The sequence below is a fragment of the Castor canadensis genome, chromosome 2, assembly GCF_047511655.1.
Source record: "Castor canadensis chromosome 2, mCasCan1.hap1v2, whole genome shotgun sequence".
In the NCBI taxonomy this organism is placed as follows: Eukaryota; Metazoa; Chordata; class Mammalia; order Rodentia; family Castoridae; genus Castor; species Castor canadensis.
In genome coordinates, this window is record NC_133387.1 from 66,593,181 (window position 1) to 66,614,333 (window position 21,153).

Consider the following 21,153-nt stretch of genomic DNA (forward strand, 5'->3'; position numbering starts at 1 on the left):
GACTGCTAGCACTGTTAAATACTGACAATGGTCTGGAGGTATAGCTCAGGCCCTGAGTTTTATCACCAGCACCAAAATCAGCTGAAATTGATAGTAATGAAGTATTCATCTGCCATATACACATGACAAAGTTAGGGGATACAAACTACTAAGTCACTTTTCTTGGTATATAATATTTCACAGGGTGACCGTCTTCAGGAAAGGTAGGACTATTTCATAGTAAAGACAAAGAGGTGAAGAATGAAAATAGTGGACATATTATATGGGCCACTTAGATTGAATCAATTTGTGAGAAGAAATTATACTTTAGATGTATCTATTGACTTAAAAACATGTTTGCTTTTTTCTAAAGAGAGGTAAGTTGAATATATTATAGAAAAGAATACTTTATAGGCAGCACCACCTTTTGAATAAAAAAGGTTATGCTTTCCTGGTTGAATGGACTTGAGGGCTGGAAGTCCTTTAGAGTTGGGTTTTTTTCCCTATTAAGTAGGAAATAAATATAAATTTTTCCTTACCTGTCTTATGTCAATGTGTGGCACATCTTTCAAAAGTTTATGTAAAGCATATATGTATGCTTAACCTTTTTAAAAAAATGAGTAGAACATAGTCATAATAGGCACTACCCAAAATTTATTACGTAAAGGAAATAAACATCCACAATCCAACTATCCAGAGATAACGACATTTTGGCATGCACTTACTAGATTTTTTTTTTTCTCTGTATCTATGAGTACAAAGAGTAATAAGAGAAATGGATCCATACTGTATCATCATGTAGTTTGCCTTTAATGATAAATTTTGAAAAGATTTTTCTTACTAACATTTAGACTCTTACTTGGATGGTTTCTTGGTATTCTAGGGATACATCCAACCCCTTATTGAATATAAAAGTCATTTGAGCCAAAAATTGCAGTTCAAACAATATTTTGCCATAATGTTTCTACAGATCTTAAATGATTTACTTAGAATAAATGTGATCTGGAATTACTAGGTCAAATGGAATATAAAATTTTCTTAAAGATACTGATCTATGTTGCCATGTTGATGAATTGATGTGTCAGTTGTCCCCAAGACCACCCCCAGGCTTGATGAAAAAGAGCTCAGAGGACTCAGCATGTAGTTAACATAACTTATATATAAGGTTTATTTACGCAAAAAATACAAAGCAAAATCAGCAAAAGAGAAGAGTACGTGGTGTGAAATCTAGAGGAAACTACTCTCCTCATTGAGTAATATATGATACACAATTCCTTTAGCAACGAGTTGTGGCAACACATGCGAAATGTTGTCTATTAGAGAAGTTCTTTAGAGACTCTATGGTCAAGGTCTTTACGAGAGGCTGACATGTGAGTACCATCTCCTTGCAGGTACCAAAATCCCAGACTGCCTAAAGGAAAGCAAATATTCAACATAAACCACATTGTTCAGCAATTGAGGCACAGTAATCCACCCTTATGATTTCAGGAATGTTTCCTAGGGTAAAGGAAATGGTTGCTAGCCAAATTCCCAATGCCAACCAAGAGCCCACCTTGTAAGTAGGCCTTTCTACTCCATGGTAATTCTTTCCTGCACAGCTGACATTTGTAATATTAAGTTAAACTGTATGAGTGCCATTTTATAGATCAAAATTGGTCTAATATCAGTAGTAATTTCATGTTGCTCAACTTAGTGAAGAAGGAATGAACTATAATTTGTTGAATTACCTCTGTGTTCAGTTTTTTATGTTTTGTTGCATTTAGTTTTATATTGTGATCTAAATATTACCTTATCTCACAGATGTGAAAATAAAGGCTAAACAGATTAGTTTTCCTTAAGTCACTGACTGTAAAGTGTCAGAAGAATGTGGTATGAGTGGTTTATTTAGATACATAAATTATGCATTTTCTCACTGCGCCAGTGCTGAGTGTCAGTTGTGAGTTAGACTTGCTACTGTATGTGCTTTTCAAATGCTTCTGCAGAAGTGAAATACACGAAGCTATAAAAAACAACTTTTGTAGATCTAGAAATGAAGGGCTTAGCACATTTTTACCCCTGTTCCACTATAGACACTGCTGAGGCTTCTAAGACCCATCACACCAATCAATAGGAATCAGACAAAGTAGAGCTTAGGAGGTTAGGTATGAGTAAAGAAATGGGGAAGGTGATGGATGTAAAACACTAGGGCAGAGAGCTTAAAAGTCAACAAGAGTTGGAGAGGTGTTATTCTCATTTATATCAGTAATTGGTCATTCACCATGTAATTGTTCTGAGCTCACAACTCTGAGATTACTGTAGGCGGTTCCCTGTTCCCTTAGGTCGATTCCCAAGGTTCTCTTCTATCCCAATACACACAACACATAAAGAGTTTTGAGTCAAGGTCTGTACAGATTCAGTTTGTCCTTAGTCCTGCCCCCTGTGTTTAGCTTTCTCAGTGCCACGGGGTGCAGTACATAAAGTTTGGTCTCTAGCCATTTTTTTTAATGATTAGAAAATTACATTTGAACATGGAACACAGCATTTCATTTTACTTACTCAGCAAAAGTTTTGTTAAGACACAGAATCTAGATGGGATGTATCTTACCCATAAGCTGGGTACCTGCTATAAATAGACATTATATTTTTATTGTCAATATTTTATTTAGTGTAAGTACTTAAATTTTTAATTGATTAAAGAAAAAGATGGAATTCTCATTGCTGTAATTCTTTTCCCCCCAGACCAGAATCCGTAGAAGCTAGCCCTGTGGTAGTTGAGAAATCCAACAGTTATCCCCACCAGTTATATACCAGCAGCTCCCATCATTCACACAGTTACATTGGTTTGCCCTATGCGGTAAGTGTCAAACGTTTCTCTGCAGAAATTTCTTAAAAGTTAGAGGTTGAAAGAAAATGTGTGTGGTATTGTGCTTAAAACTGAAAGTTTTAGAGGCATACTTGTTTCATACTATCTAAACAACGAGGCATATAATTTGTAGTTCAACTTAACCATATTATTAAGGGATTAAGATTCTAAAAGAGGAACTCCTTAGAGGTTTTATTGCTTTTATTATTGTTGATTATGATAATGTTATTTTTTTACTCTTTCAATAAAAAGATTATGGTAAAGTTATATTGCCTGTCTACTGTTAATTCTAAATTATATAGTAATGTATATAGTAAATTTTGTAGTTATTTATTGAGCACTTATTATGTGCCAGATTTTATGTTAAGTGTGCATACAGTATCTCACTTAATCCTCAAAAACGACCTCATAAAATAGTTTTCTTTAAGTTTTTGTTATATTATTGTACTGGGGGTGCATTGTGACATTTACAAGTGCTTATACTATATCTTAGTTTTTTAAAAAAATTACTGTTGTAGTGGGGGTACAGTGTGACATTTACAAAAGTGCTTATACCATATCTTAGTTAAATTCACCCTCTCCATCATCCTTCTTTATCCACCTTTCCTGAAGATAGTTTTCATCCCTGTTTCATAGCTGAGATGAAAGCTGATGTCTAATTATCCACTATTGTTAGTAAGAAGCAGAATTTAGATTTAAATAGCTACAGTACTGGACACATTCATGACATTAGAAAGATATAATTATGAGAACTTCTATTACTTGGACCAGAATAAAAATAACCAAAAATTTTAAATCCCCTATTATATAGTCTACAGTGATAATGTGTCTTCTGCTAATGTTTTTGTTATTCTTCAGAGATTTATTATTGTTGTTATTATTAGCCTTTATTTGCACATCATGCACCTGTTTCATTGTGAAGGTAAAGCAATGTGACCAAAGGACTGTAAGACAGTTTCTGATTTGGGGGAGAGGGGAAATGTCATTGATGTAAAGATGACCTTCACTTTGTAGGTAGTTACATTCACTTACCCCTGTGATTTAATATCAGGCTTCATCAGGTCATTATTTTAAAAATTTTAAGAAAGAAATGGAACAGTTCCACAGGTTTTGGGCATTCTGATTCAAAGCTGAATTTTATTGCAGTTGCTTAGCTCTTCTCTTTGAAAATAATATTGTGTTGTTTGTGCGTTCCATTGTCTAGGACCATAATTATGGTGCTCGTCCTCCTCCAACACCTCCAGCTTCCCCTCCTCCATCAGTTCTGATTAGCAAAAATGAAGTAGGCATATTTACCACTCCTAATTTTGATGAAACTTCCAGTGCTACTACAATCAGCACATCTGAGGATGGAAGTTACGGTACTGATGTGACCAGGTGCATATGTGGTTTTACACATGATGATGGATACATGATCTGTTGTGACAAATGCAGGTAAAATATTTCACACCATTACTTTATTTTTTTTAATGCTTTGGTTGTTAATTTGAAAAAGATAACTAAAGTCACTTTTGAAGGAATAATTCCTTTTTAAAGTGGGACTTCTGCTACTATTGTTGCATTGTGTTTTGTTTCTAGAAAAAGTCCCTATTGAAAAGAGCTAAGAGGTTATTGGAAATCCCTGTTATGAACTGATTAGTAGTCAGTTCTGAATTATATTTATATAGGATCATCTTTCTTTTCACTTAGTAGTAATACAAGTACACAAATTGTAGTGACAAGATAGAAATGAGAGAATCGGCTACTTTTATTTCTTTTGTAATTATTTGTGCAGTGTAATCAACTGTGATTTTCCAAGTTGGGGGAATGAAACATTTTGATTGATGATTGTTTGACCTGACTCTTTCACCTCCTTTTGACTTGAACCTTGCAGCACTCTGGAGTCTTCTTGAACCAGAACCACAGTCTCCCCTCCCCCAACCCTGGTTCAACACCAAGAAAGGCCTCCTCCCCTAGAGAAGGTGTGATTGGGACAGAAAGTGGGGTTTTGTTTCTTTCTTTTTTGTCTTTTCTTTTTTTTGTGGGAAGGGTTTGGGAGAATGGAGAGGGAACAATAGGATTTCAGCCTTAAAGTTACTGAGTGTATCCCCTGTATAGGGTAGAGAACAGAGTATTTAAGTAGCATGTTATAGAGAACAAGAAAGTTTGTTAGCTTCACAGAATTTCCTGGATCTGGTCCATATGGCATTCATTATTCATTATTTGATCTGAAGTAGTGTGGTTTATATCCATATTTAAATGTGAGTATGAAAATGTATTTTAGAGCCAAATAGAAATTACTTTGCTTTATTTGTATTAGTGTTTCCATGTATTAGATCAAATGATTAGGAGTTGAATATTATTGATATAAACATGCTGTTAGGTTTGTATTTCAAAAAGTTCATTTACTTTTGCCAAAACAAGGGAAATCAATGTAGAATGTGAAATATGATTTTGTTTATGGAAAGTTGTATTGTGAATACTTTGAGTTTATTTTAATAATAAAAACATACTGTGGTACCTTTTAAAATTTAAATTCTCCTTTCCTATGACACATACCATTATCATGAGTAATGATCTCAGTAAATTTGTTCAGGAGTAAATTTAAAAAGCCTATTATTTTCCTTATCAGAAACTGTCAATTCTTGTTTTAGCTAATCATAAAAAAGAGCTTTTTCCTGATCAATCTTCTCTAGTGTAATAAAGTGTATACCATTTAGCAATATTTTTATTTTGATGCATAATTTATGTAATGTTTCGATCCAGTTGTAAGGACATATATATAATGTACAGTTTTCTCTGTTAGAGAATCATAAAATTGTACTTAGAATTTTTTATGTCCACCTACACATTCTTAAAAGACCACTTCACAGTTTTTGGATTATTCAAGGTATTTGCTTCTCAGTGACTATTCTTGTGATATATTTCTCTCTCTCTCTTTCTCTCTCTAATGTGCTGCAAGGCTTAATCTTTTTTTCTTCTTTACATTGCCTCTTTATATTTTTTCAGTGATCTACTACCCTATATTCATCTCTTTCAAATCTGACCACTTCAGCTCTGATCATTTGTTTTCTTCTGTTATCGGCATGGTATTATTACCCCTTAAATTTAACATTACCCGTCATCCTAATGCTCCTTAGCATTGGTCCTGCTTTGTTCCCCCACATCTGTATTCTGTTTCACACCTGTACCTTTGATGAGTCCCTGTCCCAACATTCAGTAGAGAAGTAAAAACAATACAATAGCAGTTAGTTCAGTGTGTTTATATAAGAAGTGGCTAACTGTTATGTAAGAAATAGCTAAGACTATATTTGGAAACAGGCTTATATATGTATCAACCTTAGACAATTGAAGTTTTTGCAATAAAATACAATAACAAATTGAGAAGCTTGCCTCAACCTTTGGTCTATGTATTCCATTAAAAGTAATGCAGTTTAATTTCTGTACCCATGGTACAGAAATTTTCTTTGCCATTATTCTAGTTCTTACCTTTCTTAACTCATGTCTGAAATCCACTTAGTTGGTCTTTCCCTTCTTTTACTTAGCTGTTTTCAATTAATACGGTATGCCACCAAAGTTGTTCAGTGTTGATGGAGGAAACAATCCAGTTTTACTGCTTCCCCTGATTTCACAAAATGAATAGTCCTTTTCATATGTATCGATCACTTTCTGGCCACCTTCTCATATCTGTTAATTGATAAAGCCTACAATGATAACTTTTTTTGTTTCCTGTTTCCCAAAATGAGATTCTTTTCATGTCTGTTATTCTCCAGGGTGCTTTTCCCATGAACTCGAAGTAGTGTGGACATCTTCCAGTTTCTAATATAGTATTCGTAGTCTATACAATATACAATACAATTGTGTTTGATCAGAAATTTGTTTTATGTATCCTTTATTTGCCTTCCTGTTTTGTATCCTGAAGACATATGTCATAGTACCTTTAAGAATGCTAAGCTCAAAGTAGGTGCTTATTAATTAAATGGAATATTAACTCTTAATTTCAGGGTAGTTTTAATGTTTTATATGTTCTGCTGTTTGTTTTTCTTTCTTAAGTGTTTGGCAACATATTGACTGCATGGGGATTGACAGGCAGCATATTCCTGATACGTATCTATGTGAACGCTGTCAGCCTAGGTAAGTTCCACATACCTGACAAGATTGTTAGTGATTTTACTGGAAAATTAATAAAACTTATTATGAATTCTGGATGAAACACTTAATGAATCAATGTAGATTATCATTGTTAAGATTTACATTTTCAATTTTGGTTACTTCTATTTTCGTATCCTACCATCTCTGAAAATTTTCCTTTGACAATGTAGTATGGTTTACTTTATAGGAAATTTAATTTTTCATCTGATAGTATGTCATGGATTTAAATGCACTATATTAAAGGGTTACTAGAATTCTCTATTAGTTAAATACAGATTTTGGTAGGTCTATTATTCTTCCTATTTGTAGAATGGGTTTTTTTTCTGCCCCCATTTTTTAAAAAAAGTTTCCATTATGGACATTTTAAACCTATGTAAAAGCAAAACAGCTGGGTATCAGTGGCTCATGCCTGTAATCCTAGTGATTTAGGAGGCTGCAAATGGGAGGATCACAGTTCGAGGCCAGCTTGTGCAAAAAGTTTGCACGACCTATCTCATCCAATAGCTGGGTGCAGTAGCATACACCTGTCACCCCAGCTACATGGGAGGCTGGGGCCAGGAGGATTTTGGTTCCAGGTTAGCTCAGGCAAAAAAGTTTGTAAGATCCCATCTCAACAGAAAAAGTTGAACATGCTGGTGTGCTCCTGTCTCCCAGCTGTTGCAGGAACCATCAGGAGGATCGAGGTCCAGACTGGCCTGGGCAAAAAGCTAGACACTGTCTCCAAAATATCCAGGGCAAAAAGGGTGGAGGTATGGTTCATGTGGTTGAATATCTGCCTAGAAAGTCTGAAGCCCTGAGTTCAAATCCCAGTTCCACAAAAAAAAAAATAATAAGTAAAACTGTCTAATGAACTCATGTTTTTATAATTGTCAACAATTGTGTTTTGCCAATTTGTTTACTTTTAAGATAAAATACATGAGTTTATACTTCACAGTTCCAGTTCACATTTAGGAATATGTTTACTCTGCATCTACTTTTTTTATTTTGAATATACATCTCCTTTTACCCAAGTTCTCAGAAAGACAGGAATTAACATGGTAGAGTGTCACAGCATTACTGAGCTGTTAATCTTTTAAGAAGAGTGCAGCATCAACATTGGCGATGGTGGTTTCGCAGAACACTTTGCAACCTCTGCCTTTATGGTATAGTTCACAATGGGGGTCAAGTCAGTTCCTTATGTTTGGAGTCCTGGAAAGAATCGCACTGTGTGTTGTTAACATTAATAGTTTTGTTATATTTTTCTAAGTTAAACTTTTTGAGTTAGTTATATAGATTCACATACAGTTGCAAAATAACGCAGAGACCTAGATTTCCTTGTGTAACTGGTAATACAATATTAGGATTTTCACATTGATACAATGAAGTAGTCAAAGTATAGGACATTTCCATCAATGAAGGGATCCTTTGTGCTGCCTTTTATAGCCACCCTCTTACTTCTCCCATCCCTGATATTTAACAGCATAATTCCAATTTGTTGGATGTATCACTTCACTGTTTCATTCTTTCTTTCATGGCTGAGTAATATTCCATGGTGTATATGATATGTGTCATGGTTTTTTGAACCACTCACCCACGGAAGGATATTTGGGTTTGTTTCCCCTTTTTTGGTTATTACAAATAAAGTTTCTATGAACATTCATATACGTGCTTTTTTGTGTGTGTGTGGCATTGGGGTTTGAACTCAGGGCCTACACCTTGAGATACTCTTCCAGCCCTTTTTTGTGTTGGGTTTTTTCAAGATAGGGTCTTGTGAACTTTTTGCCTGGACTGGCTTCAAACCATGATCCTCCTGTTCTCTGCCTCCTGAGTAGCTAGAATTACAGGTGTGAGCCACTGGCTCCTGGCTTCATGTAAATGTTTTTATGTGGATCTAAGTTTTCTTTTTCCTCCAAATGTAGTTTTTGTTTGTTTGGTGGTACTGGGGTTTTGAACTCAGGGCCTCATGCTTGCTAGGCAGGTGCTTTGCCTAGCCCCTAGCCATAACCCCTAGCCCTTGTATTAGCATACATAATAGTATAAGGGTTTTTTTCTTGTGATGATTCCTTAGACATGTACAGTATGTATGTTTAGTTTTGTAAGAAATTGTCAAACTTTCCCAACATGGCTATACCATTTTATATTCTTACCAGAAATCCATGAGTAATGAGTTACGTTTTTAATTTAAAGAATTGCTGGAGCTGGGCATGGTGATGTATACCTTTAATAACCAGGCACTTGAGAGACAGAGGTAGGAGGACAGAGGTTCAAGGGCTGCCTGGGCAAACTTAGCATGAAGTGTTTTATTTTTTCAATACTGGGATTTGAACTCAGGACTTTACACTTGCTGGGCAGGCGCTCTAGCTCTTGAGCCATATCTCCAGCTCCAAGTTAGTATGAAACGCTATCTGGAAAACAGACTAAAAGCAAAAGGACTGAGGATGTGGCTTAAGTGGCAGAGGGTTTGGTAAGGCCCTGAGTTATTCCCCAGTACCGCCAAAAGAAAAATTGTTTTTATATACTTTCATAATTATATACTTTAAATTATGTAAGAAATACTTACGTATTATGAAGTCAAATATATAGAACAAGGTCTATCCAAGTAAGTATAACTTCTGTTCTTTTCCACCTACTCCAGAAGGAACACTTTTTTTGTGGTGCTGGGGTTTGACCTCAGGGCTTTGTACTTGCTTGGCAGGGGTTCTACCACCCAAGCCATATACTCAGCACTAAAAGTAACACTTTTTAAAAACTGAGTTTTCCTCTCATTGCTTGTTTTCTTCTATGCAGATAGGCACCTATTCCGCTCTTTACTTAGGTAGACTCCTGGCCACATTTCCATCTTCTGAAATGTGTGCTGAGGATCCCTTCAATAGGACAGAGACTCATTTCTTTCTGTAGCTTTAAGGTACTCCTTTTCATGTGCTATGAATTAATTTCTCAACCATTCTTTTTTGAGTGGGCATTTCTTTCTAATCTTTTGTTATCTGAATGGAAGTGGGATTGTTCCCTAAAAGTAAATGTTTATGTAAAATTTTGCCAGATATCACCAAATTTCCCTGTGTAAGAACTACCCACAATTTTGAATCCCCACTGAATTGAATAAGCATGGTTATTTTTCACATGCCTCACAATATAGTACTTGACAGATTTGAACTTTTGCCAGTTTAATTAGGTGAGAGGTGGTAATCTCATTATAGTTATACTAAAGTTTTTTTTATTAATGAGTTTATTATTTTAAGAGTAGAAATAAGCTGAGTGTGTTGACATAAGTGTGTAATCCCACCACTCAGGGAGCTGAGGCAAGAAGGAGCTTGTGTTCAAGGCCAGCCCTGGCTACAGAACAAGTCCCTGTCTCAAAACTAACAACAAAAAATAGAGTCAAAATAATTCAGATACAGTAATGTACAATAGACACTAATTCACTAACATACATTTTCTTAAGAAATTATTTTTTATTTTAATTGCATCCTTAACATGTTGTTTTCAGACTTTTGGCTTCAGTTTAGGAAAAAAAGTGCTCATTTCTTAGGTATAAGATTATTTTCGTAACAGAATAAAATAGAATCACTTAACTGGATCTACTATATTACTAGATCAGATCTAAACTGCAAGGCAAGAGATGTTGTATGTATTTTATATGGTTGGTTTTTCGCTTTGAACGTTAAAGAAATTATAAACTGTATTTGATTTAAAACATCTTCATATCTAAGATTCTGAAAGTTTGAAAAGTAACGTTACTATTTTAAATGTAGGAGCTTGGATAAAGAGAGGGCGGTTCTACTACAACGCCGGAAAAGGGAAAATATGTCAGGTGGGTAAAAAGGACTACGTATGGCAAATGAATGTTAGTGAGGTCCAGGAGCTAAGTGTGTCTGTTTAGTTAGACATAAATATTACTGATAGATTTTGACTACACAGTGTTTCATTTCAGCAAACACGGACACCAGAGGAAAACAAAATAAATAACTGGAAATTCCCCACAATTTTCCTACACATTAGTAGTGTGCTGGCTTAAAGAAATAAATCTTTCAGAAAGATGATGATCCATTAGTTTATCATGTGAAATAGTATTTTTTTTTTCATTTTTGAGACAGCATTTTCTAAATTCTATATAACATATGCCACAGTTTTCATTTTGGCTTTAAAACATGTTTGGGTTGAAACCAATATAGCTGCTTTTGAATAATCATAGTTTATTCAACCATTCCTCTTTGAGGGACATATTGTTTGTAAAACAGTATTTTGTTTTACTTCTGGTATTATGAATAGTACCTTCAATGAAATCCTCCTGCGTAAGTTTTTTTTGTACTTGTGCTATTTTATCTTTGGCTAGATTCCCGGGAATGGGATGGCTGGGTCAAAGGGTAAGTGCATATATTATTTTTCTAGCTGTGGCTAAATTCCCCTCTGTAGGAAGTTTTGCATTTCCACGGGCAATATGTGATAGTGCCTGTCCCACAGTCAAACCACCAGAGCATGTTGTCAGCCTTTTGGATCATTTGCAGTTTGAAGTGGGAGAAGTGACGTTTGCCTTTATGTGTATTATTGTGAGTGAAGCAAGTTAAGTGAACAATGGCAGTACCATACTTGATAACATAGAATGCTGTTTTACTTAATTGTTTGACATAGAAGCATTAAATGTGTAATGACTTTGTCTTGCATTGAAGATGGAGATACCAGCGCAACTGAGAGTGGCGATGAGGTTCCAGTGGAGTTATATACTGCATTTCAGCATACTCCAACATCCATTACCCTAACTGCTTCCAGAGTACCCAAGGTTAATGATAAAAGAAGGAAAAAAAGTGGAGAGAAAGAACAGAACTTTCCAAAATGTAAAAAAGTAGGTTTTGCTCTTTTATTTTTTTTTTGATGACTAGATTATACAGCAGATATGGAGCTGAGTTTCATAGGAAAGGCAACTTTTGCCAACTTACATGAAACCAGCTTGTTTGATCCATTGTTTGGTTTTTTGGTCTTCATTTCATTAGTTTCTGCCCTAATTTTTACTATCTCTTTCCATCTGTTACATTTGTGTTTGACTTGTTCTTGTTTTTCTAGAGCTTCAGGTACCTCAATTTTAGATCTCATTTTTTGGCTAATAGCTATAAGCTATCCCCTTAGCAGTCCCTTTGCTGTGTCTCATAGATCCTGGTAGGTTGTGTTTTCATTTTCATTAAATACCAGGAACTTTTGGATTTCCCCCCTTATTTCTTCAATGTGTTGTTCAATTTCTGATAGAATACAGGGTTATGTAGCCAGCGAAGATTGTCATTCAAGGTAAAAAAGACTTTTCATATTGACTGTGTTGCTATTATAGAGTGACATTTTAACTAGATATGGAAAATCAAAGCTTTAAAATAAAGTCTTCCTCCCTTTGATTCATCATGATATATTTGGTTATTTGGTAGATAGCAGCATGAACTTTTAAATAGATCTTTTTTTCATTTTCTTCCTCCCCATGAAAAATCAGCTTGACTAGCATCCTCATGTATAGGTCCACATCCTTTCTGCTATGCTTCTGCTTAAGGTTAGCCAATCTGTACAACTCATTATTAAGGTTCTGCCCACACTTTCTGGCCATGTGTGCTTATACTGTTTCCTTCACCATTTGGAATATTCTCTGTCTGTTATCTTTTAAACTACCTAATATTCCAAACAATTTTTTTTAACCCAGTGAAAATTTCTGGTCCTAAGCATTTTAGATAAATGATACACACCTATAGTATTTCTCTTTTCTTCCAGTGTTTCCTCTCTACACTAAACTTGTATTTTTCTTGACCATTCTTTATTCCTTTGTGTGTCTGTGTGTGTATTTTTCTGTTTTTTTCTGGCAGTACTGGGTTTTGAACTCAGATCCTCAAAATTGTTAGGCAGGCACTCTACCACTTGAGCCAGCCCTGTTTTGTGTTGAATATTTTCAGGTTAGGGGCTTATGAACTATTTGCCTGGGGTTGGCTTTGAACCACAATCCTACTGATCTTTGCCTCCTGAGTTAGCTAGGATTACAGGTGTGAGCCACCACCACCCAGCCCAAACTGGAGTATCTTCAAGCCATTGTTAGTCTGACATTCAGATATATTCTCAAAATCTCTGTTGACTTTTCCTTTCAAATATCTCTTTGATACACATTTTTTTCTGCTACAAATCTAGTCTAAACTCCCACTACTTCATCAGAAAAAGTTCTATTTAATTATGTATGTATGCATGTATGTATGTACTCTTGCCTTGCTAGACTGGCACTTTACCATTTGAACTACTTTGCCAGCCTTTTTTGCATTGGTTATTTTTGACATAGGGTCAGTCTCGCTTTATACCTTGGACACCTGGACCGCAGTTGTCCTTTTTTGTGCTTCCCCCTAACTGGGGTGACAGGTTTGCACCACAGTGCATAGCCATTGGTTGAGATGGGGATCTCATGAACATTTTGCCTGCGCTGGCTTTCAACCGACATCTTTCCAATCTCCACTTTCCAAGTAGGTAGGATTACAGGCTTGAGCCACCACATCTGGCTAAAATACAGTAATTTTTTTTCATCTTTGATTTCTCTTCATTCTTTTTCCTATTCATTCTTCATTTGGTTATCTGATTTCCTATAAGTAGTTTTCTTTTGTATCCCTTTTCCACTTGGACGTACTCTGGATTCTTCCTTCATAGTGAAGATCAATTTAGTATTTAAGTCAGAATCATGAAATTTGACTTTTTAAATAAGACTTTTATAATCTGACTTGATAGTTTTTAAACCAATCTTACACATACTGCTTTTAAGTAGGTAGAAGTGATGGTATATTAATATTCCCTTCAATTTTGCATAATTTCTTCTTATTTCATGCCTTCTATCATAGTTCTTTGTACTTCAGGAACTATACTTCTTTCCCTTGTTCTAAAGTCTTTTCTGAATATATGCTTTCTCCAAAGTGCATTTAGCTTTTACCCATGTTTTACATAAAGGTTCTTTTTCTCTTTTAAAAAAAAGCTGCCTCGTAACATATTGACTACACATAAGTGTGAAACTTAAATAGGTTTGGATCTATGCTGCTATCTCTAGGCTTGTGTTTATAAAGTCTCTGAATAGAGTTGACACTTTTGGGATAGGAATTAGGTCTCAGCTCCTTCAGAATACAGTAGATTAGTGGCATCTCAGTAAATATTTATTGAATAAACAAACTCAGCTCTGTTCACCACAGTGTTTATTACTGATGCTCCACTAAGGGTTCAAATGTTACTTGTATTTGTTTAGAGAGTTAAAATAATGTTTTATTCTTCCTCACACACACTTCATCACTTCACCAGATTATTATAGTATTTCAATACCATTCCAATTTTTATCATAAATATTTTTCTGCAATTGGAATATTTTTTAATTTTTTGATACATGAAAACAAAAGTTGTACATAGTAATGGGGTATCCTGTGGTGTTGGATACATGCATAAGTTGCATAGTATTTGAAAACTTTAAAATCTTTTCTTCAGGCTTTTTTGAAATTTAGCATTTTGTATCCTACATAATCATATACTATACACTTTTTTGTATAGTACATAATTTTGTACATAATTGATATCTATGGTCCATGTACTGTATAGTAGTCATGATTATAAATAGAGTACTCAGAGTATTTGGAAATTATATTTGTAATAGGATAGTATACTAGTAGGTACTTCTCTAGCTGTAATTTTATTGGTTGTTACTAAATTTTTTAGTTAAGAAATTTTCTTTCTGTGCCAATAACTTAGTATTCATTTAACTTTTTTTTTTGGCAGCACTGGGGTTTGAATTCAGGGCTTTAAGCATGGTAGGCAGGCACTCTTACAACTTGAGCCATTCCACCAGCCCTGTTGTTACTAAATTTTTTGTTCTGTTATTTTACTTCAGTAAAAAGCCTCAATGAACCAATTCTTGATTTTATTTTGTATTTTATTGTATTTATTTTATTTTGTGTATGTGGTACAGGGATTTGATCTTGGGCCTTTGTGCTTTCTAGGTAGGCACTCTATATATCTCTAAGAGCCATGCCTATAGCCCTAATTAATTCTTAAATATTAAATATCCAGGTACTTAAAAAAACTAACTTAGTATTCCATTCTTATTTTAGGCCTTTCGTGAAGGATCTAGGAAATCATCACGAGTTAAGGTAAAGACATTAAATGTAAGGCATCATTGTTGACTGTCACTCAGGAGCTCATGATGTGGTTTCTTGTCCATATCTTTGTGCTCTCTTTATTGTGTACACAATGAAGAAATAAATTTATTGATTATTATCTTTAACATAAGTGGGATTTTAGAATTATAGTTGGATTAATACCATTTTTGTAATTTATTAGCACTATTAAAACATCAAAGGGGAGAGCATAAAAACAACTTCAAATATTAAAATTGTGGTAATTGCTGGGAATGGTGGCTTACTCCTGTAATCCCAGCTACTCAGGAGGTACAGAGAGGATTTTAGTTTGAGGCTAACCCAGGCAAAAAAGTTAGCAAGACCACATTTTAATAAATAAATCAGGCATGGTGACATGCATCTGTGGTCCCAGCTACATAGGAGGACCATGGCCTGAGGCCAGTCCCAATCAAAAACAAGAGACCCTATCGAAAAGCAAAAAACGTGCTATGGATGTGGCTCAAGTGGTAAGAGCACCTGTCTAGCAAGCACAACACCCTGGGTTCAAATCCTGTATTGCAAATAATAATAATTAAAATTTCATTTATTACTGCAGTTCTATATCTCCAGAAGCACTTTATATTAGCGTAGTGTACATGAGTGCAGAATCACAGCTGAATATTCAGAATACTCTTCTGCACAATTGCAATTCTAGAGGTGGTCAAGTCAATTGTACTGTAGTTATGGTGACCACATCCATAATACCAGCATTCACTTATAATCCCAGCACTAGGGAGGCTGAGGTAGTAGGAGCACAAATTTGAGGTCATCCTGGGCTGCACAGTGAGTCTTTGCTTCAAAAAAAAAAAAAAAAAGAAATCTTAGCTGGGTGTGGTGGTGTACAGCATTTACTAGACTGAAGATTGTGAGTTCCAGACCACCCAGGGCTACACAGTGACACCCTGTCTCAAACAAAAACAAAGAAATCACCAGATTTACTATGTAAACACAAACTGGTCACATGTACTATGAATTGATCCAAATGTATCAATTAGATGCTGGTATTTCTGACAGACGTGAGACTTTGCCTCCTCGGTTTCTGCCCCTAAAACACAGCTTTGTGCTGGCTCAAGAGGTAGCAATGTGGTGTGGTGGTAGCTTTCTGCTTAGGTATTAATGGATAACAAATTTCTTAAATTGTCAGATTTAATATTAAAGAGGATGTGGGCAGTACATTACAGTGTATTTCTTTGTTACTATATTATAAAGGATAATAACCGTTCATCGTCACATTTCTGGAACATAAACATTATCCAGCACTCTGGATGATGATTTTTGAGAGTTTTCTAATTTGTTTCACAAGAGTATTAATTCATGGGGTCATTCAGCATACTGCAAGTCCAAAGTTTCATTGAATGTTCTTTGTTTGTTAACAGTTGGAGATTTTATTCCAACTTTATGTTGTCTTGAATTTATGGAATTTTTTCTGACAGAGTAAAGATTTCCATTAACTTATTAGAACTATTAATACTCTAGCATTTCTCTTCTCTTCTCATTTATCAGATGACATGAATACCATGTTGAATGAGGAAGGCACATCTTTTCTTCAGCTGAAAATTTTTATTTTATTACATAAAGAAGTGACTAGGGATATAAAAAGTTTTAAAATTCTTAAAATGTCTTGAAAATATCTCTTAAAATCATTAACAACTCCCATAAGTAATTTTCTAGTAAATTTTATAAGGTTCAACAAGTACAAATGAGCTATATTAAAGATATAGCAAATCAGTAGAGGAGCTTCTTGGGGGCCCAGAAAAAATTTAAAAACTGAGTAGATTTGTTTAGTAAAGTAAAGGAAAGCCATAGTATAACGTAGTCTTATGAAATCAGTTCTTTATCAGATGCTCATTTTTGTAATGTAGAATATATATACACACAAAATATCTGATGGTACAGTAAGCATGTCCTCATCAAGTAGTTGAGCAGTTTCTCCTTATTCTTCATTCTAGAACACATTGATACTTTTTGTAATAACATTGGTCATTGGTCATATGGAGGATGGACTGATGGTAAACTCCTAATACGTATATGTTTAATGGGAGCTATAAAGATCTTTATGAAATCTGTATGCTATTAAAATTTCCTTTTGTATGTACAGAAATAGTGTTTTTTTCATCAAGGTGTTTAATTTTATAGAAATTATGAATAACGTTTACAGTTAAATTTGTCGTGGACAATTGATTATAGATCTCAGATTTATATGGGTTTAAGATAACAAAGTAGAGGTTAGTTATAGAGTGTATTAAAATTATGCATCTGAAATAAATTTACTTCATATGCAGCATGTAATAATTACAGAATTGTTCTAGCTAGATAGAACTGTGACCAAACACATCACAGTTCATGGTTTATTGCTTTAGTTAAGAGATTGGCAATCACTGAAATCAGAAATTTCATGTAAACTTTTACATGAAACTATTAGCTGACTTTGATCTAAAGTTTAAGTACTTAAAATATATATATATTTTAAATTTTTACTTATGGCAGTACTGGTGGTTGAACTCAGGGCCTTGTACTTGCTAGGCAGGCATCTACCATTTGAGCCACTCCACCAGCCCATTTTGCATTGGTTATTTTTGAGATAGGTCTCCAGCCAGCCTTTTTGTGCTTCCCAACATAGTTGGGATGACAGCCATTGGTTGGAGTTGTGTCCTTTGAACTTTCTGCTCAGGGTGGCCTCAAATCACATTCTCTGCTTCATGAGTAGCTATGATTATAGGCATGAGCCACCTCTCCCAGCTGCAAGTTTATTGATAATCTAAATTGGCTATCATAGTGACAGTAAGTTCTTTTATATAACTTGCCATTTATGTCTTTATGTGTGTTTAAGTACTTCAGTTCAAATAGTAATCCTATTTTGTTGTGATTTTAGGGTTCAGCTCCAGAAATTGAGCCTTCATCTGATGGTTCGAATTTTGGATGGGAGACAAAAATCAAAGCATGGATGGATCGATATGAAGAGGCAAATAATAACCAGTATAGTGAAGGTGTTCAGAGGGAGGCTCAAAGAATAGCTCTGAGATTAGGCAGTGGAAATGACAAAAAAGACACGAATAAATCAGAATTGAATACTAACAGTTTACTATTCAAACCTCCTGTAGAGGTAAATATATCATTTGTCAAAATGCTATAAAACTGTCCTGTACTGTATATCTTTAGGCTGAAAGCAACCAAATTTAATATCACTATTTACTCTGATTGTAGAGCCATATACAAAAGAATAAAAAAATTCTGAAATCTGCCAAAGATTTGCCTCCTGATGCCCTCATCATTGAATACAGAGGGAAGTTTATGCTGAGAGAACAATTTGAAGCAAATGGATATTTCTTTAAAAGGTAGTAATTTATTGTCTTATGTTTGATTTCTATAGTTAAATATTTGTTTTGAGATTTTACCTAGATGCTGTGATTGCATGTTTTTTCTATGTAGTATTTCAGTAGTCACTTGATTGCTGGTCATTGACCAGTGACTATAATGATAACAGCAAAGATACGTTTCTCAGTTTCTTGCCCATCTCTGTCATGCTGAAAAGTCTAATGAATCTACTTCAAAGGTAAGTCAAAAGCAATATAACTTGGATGCATATGCTGTGAGTCAGGATCTGTCTTTACCTAAGATTACCAAGAACCTTTCCACAGGAGCAGTGAGGATTCATTGTAACACATGTGTCAAAATCCACAAAGACCATGGTGACCACCAGTCAAACCCCTGTTATTACATAGTCTTAGATTTATTCCTGCATTACTGCCACCAGTTTCAACTCCTACTTTGTTGGTGTTTGGATGGTTTTGGAGGCCCCTTCTGTGGTTTGGGGTTATGGAGAATTGATAGGATCTTCTGACAGCCACTGCTTCTCAGAAGCATAGACGAACATCCCTATCTTTAGGGGGATGACATTGCTGATCTATGTCCTACAATTATCATAAACATTCCCTGTTTAGAACTTGAATGTTACAATATGAAACACACATAAATATTTTGCTGTTTTGTAGTAGATTTGATTTGAAAGAGTAAACAAAACTGTTTTAAATGCATCAACGACAGACTTTAAAAGCCTAGAATTACTCTTCCGTAAACATAATGAATCACGCTCTTTGTGTCTCTCTAAAGACTATCTACTTTAAATTAGTTGCCTTTGATTTAGGTAAGGTTATAGAGGCAGGTAAAAATCCCAGTAAAGTAGCATAAGTTAAGAGTTCTAGAGTCAAATTGAGTCCTGGAATCAGACTACCTATATTCAAATTTTCACTTCACTATTTAATGTGAACTTTTTAGAAATTTCTTAAACTTTCAAGTTTCTTTTATCCATTTGCCTCTGAAGAATAAAAGGAGGTTGATATATTAAAATATTGATCACTTTCAATGTTTCCTTATTTGTAGACCATACCCTTTTGTTTTATTCTACTCTAAATTTCATGGGCTAGAAATGTGTGTTGATGCAAGGACTTTTGGGAATGAGGCTCGATTCATCAGACGTTCTTGTACACCAAATGCAGAGGTAAACTTATTGAAATCAATGTTGGGTAAGAGGGGAACTGAGTATTCAATCTGAGCATTAAGTATTAAAAGTCGAGTAGCTTAAGACACTTTTCAATTCTTTATTATTGTTGTACAGGGGGTGCATTGTGACATTTACAAAAGTGCTTACAATATATCTTAGTTAAGTTCACTTACTATCTTAAATTCACCCCCTCCGTCATTCTCCTTTATCTCCCTTCTCCTCATTCTTAGAAGTTTCAATAGGTCTCATTTTTCCATTTTCATACTTGAATACATAGTATTTCTACCATATTTACCCTACTACACCCTTTCCTTCCATCCTCTCCCTTCCTACTAGTACCAACCCCCAGACAGGGTCTGTTTTACCTAACTGTCCTGTCTTTGTAAAAAAGACATTTTTGTTTGTTAAAGGTATCTATACAGACAGCTTCATTATAACATTTCCACATATGTATGTATTATATCTAGAACTGGTTCATCCCTTCCATTTTTCTTCTTTCTACTTTAGTCCCCTTCTTATGGTGAAGACACTTTTCAACTCTTTATTTTGCCTAGCATCTTTCTGTTGTGATGTTAGATGATATTATCTGTGAGTTCTTAAAAATTACTCTACACATTAAAGAACTTGTGATGTTCCTTATAACAAGGAATGTTGGACTTCTGTTTCTCTCAGAAGCTCCACTTGTAGGTCAAATAAATGCTAAGATTTTTGTCAAGCAAAAATCAAGTGTGCTTTTGCACACTTGCTGGTATGTAGTCCTGCATGTGTTTAGGCTAGAAATAAGTGTAAAGATTAAAAGCACTTCTGGGCCATGTGTTCCCCAATAATGTTTTATTTTTGGTCCTATATACCTAATGGAGTTTACAGAAGAATAAAATATGAAGACACAAAAAATAGATTTTATATGTGCTACTATAATTTTTTTTATAATACTGTATTTTAGGGAGCAGAAAAATAGTATTTGTTTTGTACATGGCAAAATAACCTTTTTTTTTTTTTTATGGCGCTAGGGGTTGAACTCAGGGTCTTTCACTTGCTAGGCAGCCACACCAAACTAAATGTTTTAAACTTTGTAATTATATAATGTTGCCGCTAAGAGTGTAGCATTTGAGCCAGACTTAGTACGTTCATGTCTTCTCTGTGACATAATAGTTTTCTAACCTTATCTATATCCTACTTTTTTCTGTATAAACGTAGTATTGAGCACTAAAAAGAGCAGAATATTAACTGATACTAAACATTGTGGGTCAAAGTATAGTTTTGGTGCTACCATTATTGTATTTCATCAAAATCTATTTGTCATCTATCCAAAGACCCCAATTTCAGAGATGCTAAAAGGTGAAGAAATATGCATCATTGAATTGATGAAATGGAGTAATTTTTTCTTTATTGAATGTCACATGGTATGCTGTAGGTGATGGTTGGCAGTGGGCAGCAACATATGTTTGAAAGAACCAGATAGTCACTGCTGATTTATAGGTACAAGTCTTGTATCCGTGTCAGTTTGCCAAGTTGTGTTTCTAAAGTACTTTTAAGGAGAGTTTTCCAAGTATTTCCAAAGATAA

The 21,153-nt window shown here is 34.7% G+C and overlaps 1 protein-coding gene across 7 annotated transcripts in view; it reads left to right on the forward strand.

Annotated features, from left to right (window-relative positions):
- Positions 1-21,153, forward strand: part of Kmt2e (lysine methyltransferase 2E (inactive)) — a 79,418-nt gene that overhangs the window by 34,853 nt on the left and 23,412 nt on the right. For all 7 annotated transcript variants that reach the window (XM_074064928.1, XM_074064932.1, XM_074064934.1 and 4 more), the window contains 9 exons: positions 2,698-2,812; positions 4,026-4,255; positions 6,854-6,934; positions 10,684-10,742; positions 11,599-11,771; positions 15,022-15,060; positions 17,960-18,190; positions 18,292-18,422; positions 19,468-19,585. In XM_074064928.1, coding sequence (XP_073921029.1) covers positions 2,698-2,812; positions 4,026-4,255; positions 6,854-6,934; positions 10,684-10,742; positions 11,599-11,771; positions 15,022-15,060; positions 17,960-18,190; positions 18,292-18,422; positions 19,468-19,585 — 1,177 coding nt within the window. The remainder of the gene's footprint in view (positions 1-2,697; positions 2,813-4,025; positions 4,256-6,853; positions 6,935-10,683; positions 10,743-11,598; positions 11,772-15,021; positions 15,061-17,959; positions 18,191-18,291; positions 18,423-19,467; positions 19,586-21,153) is intronic.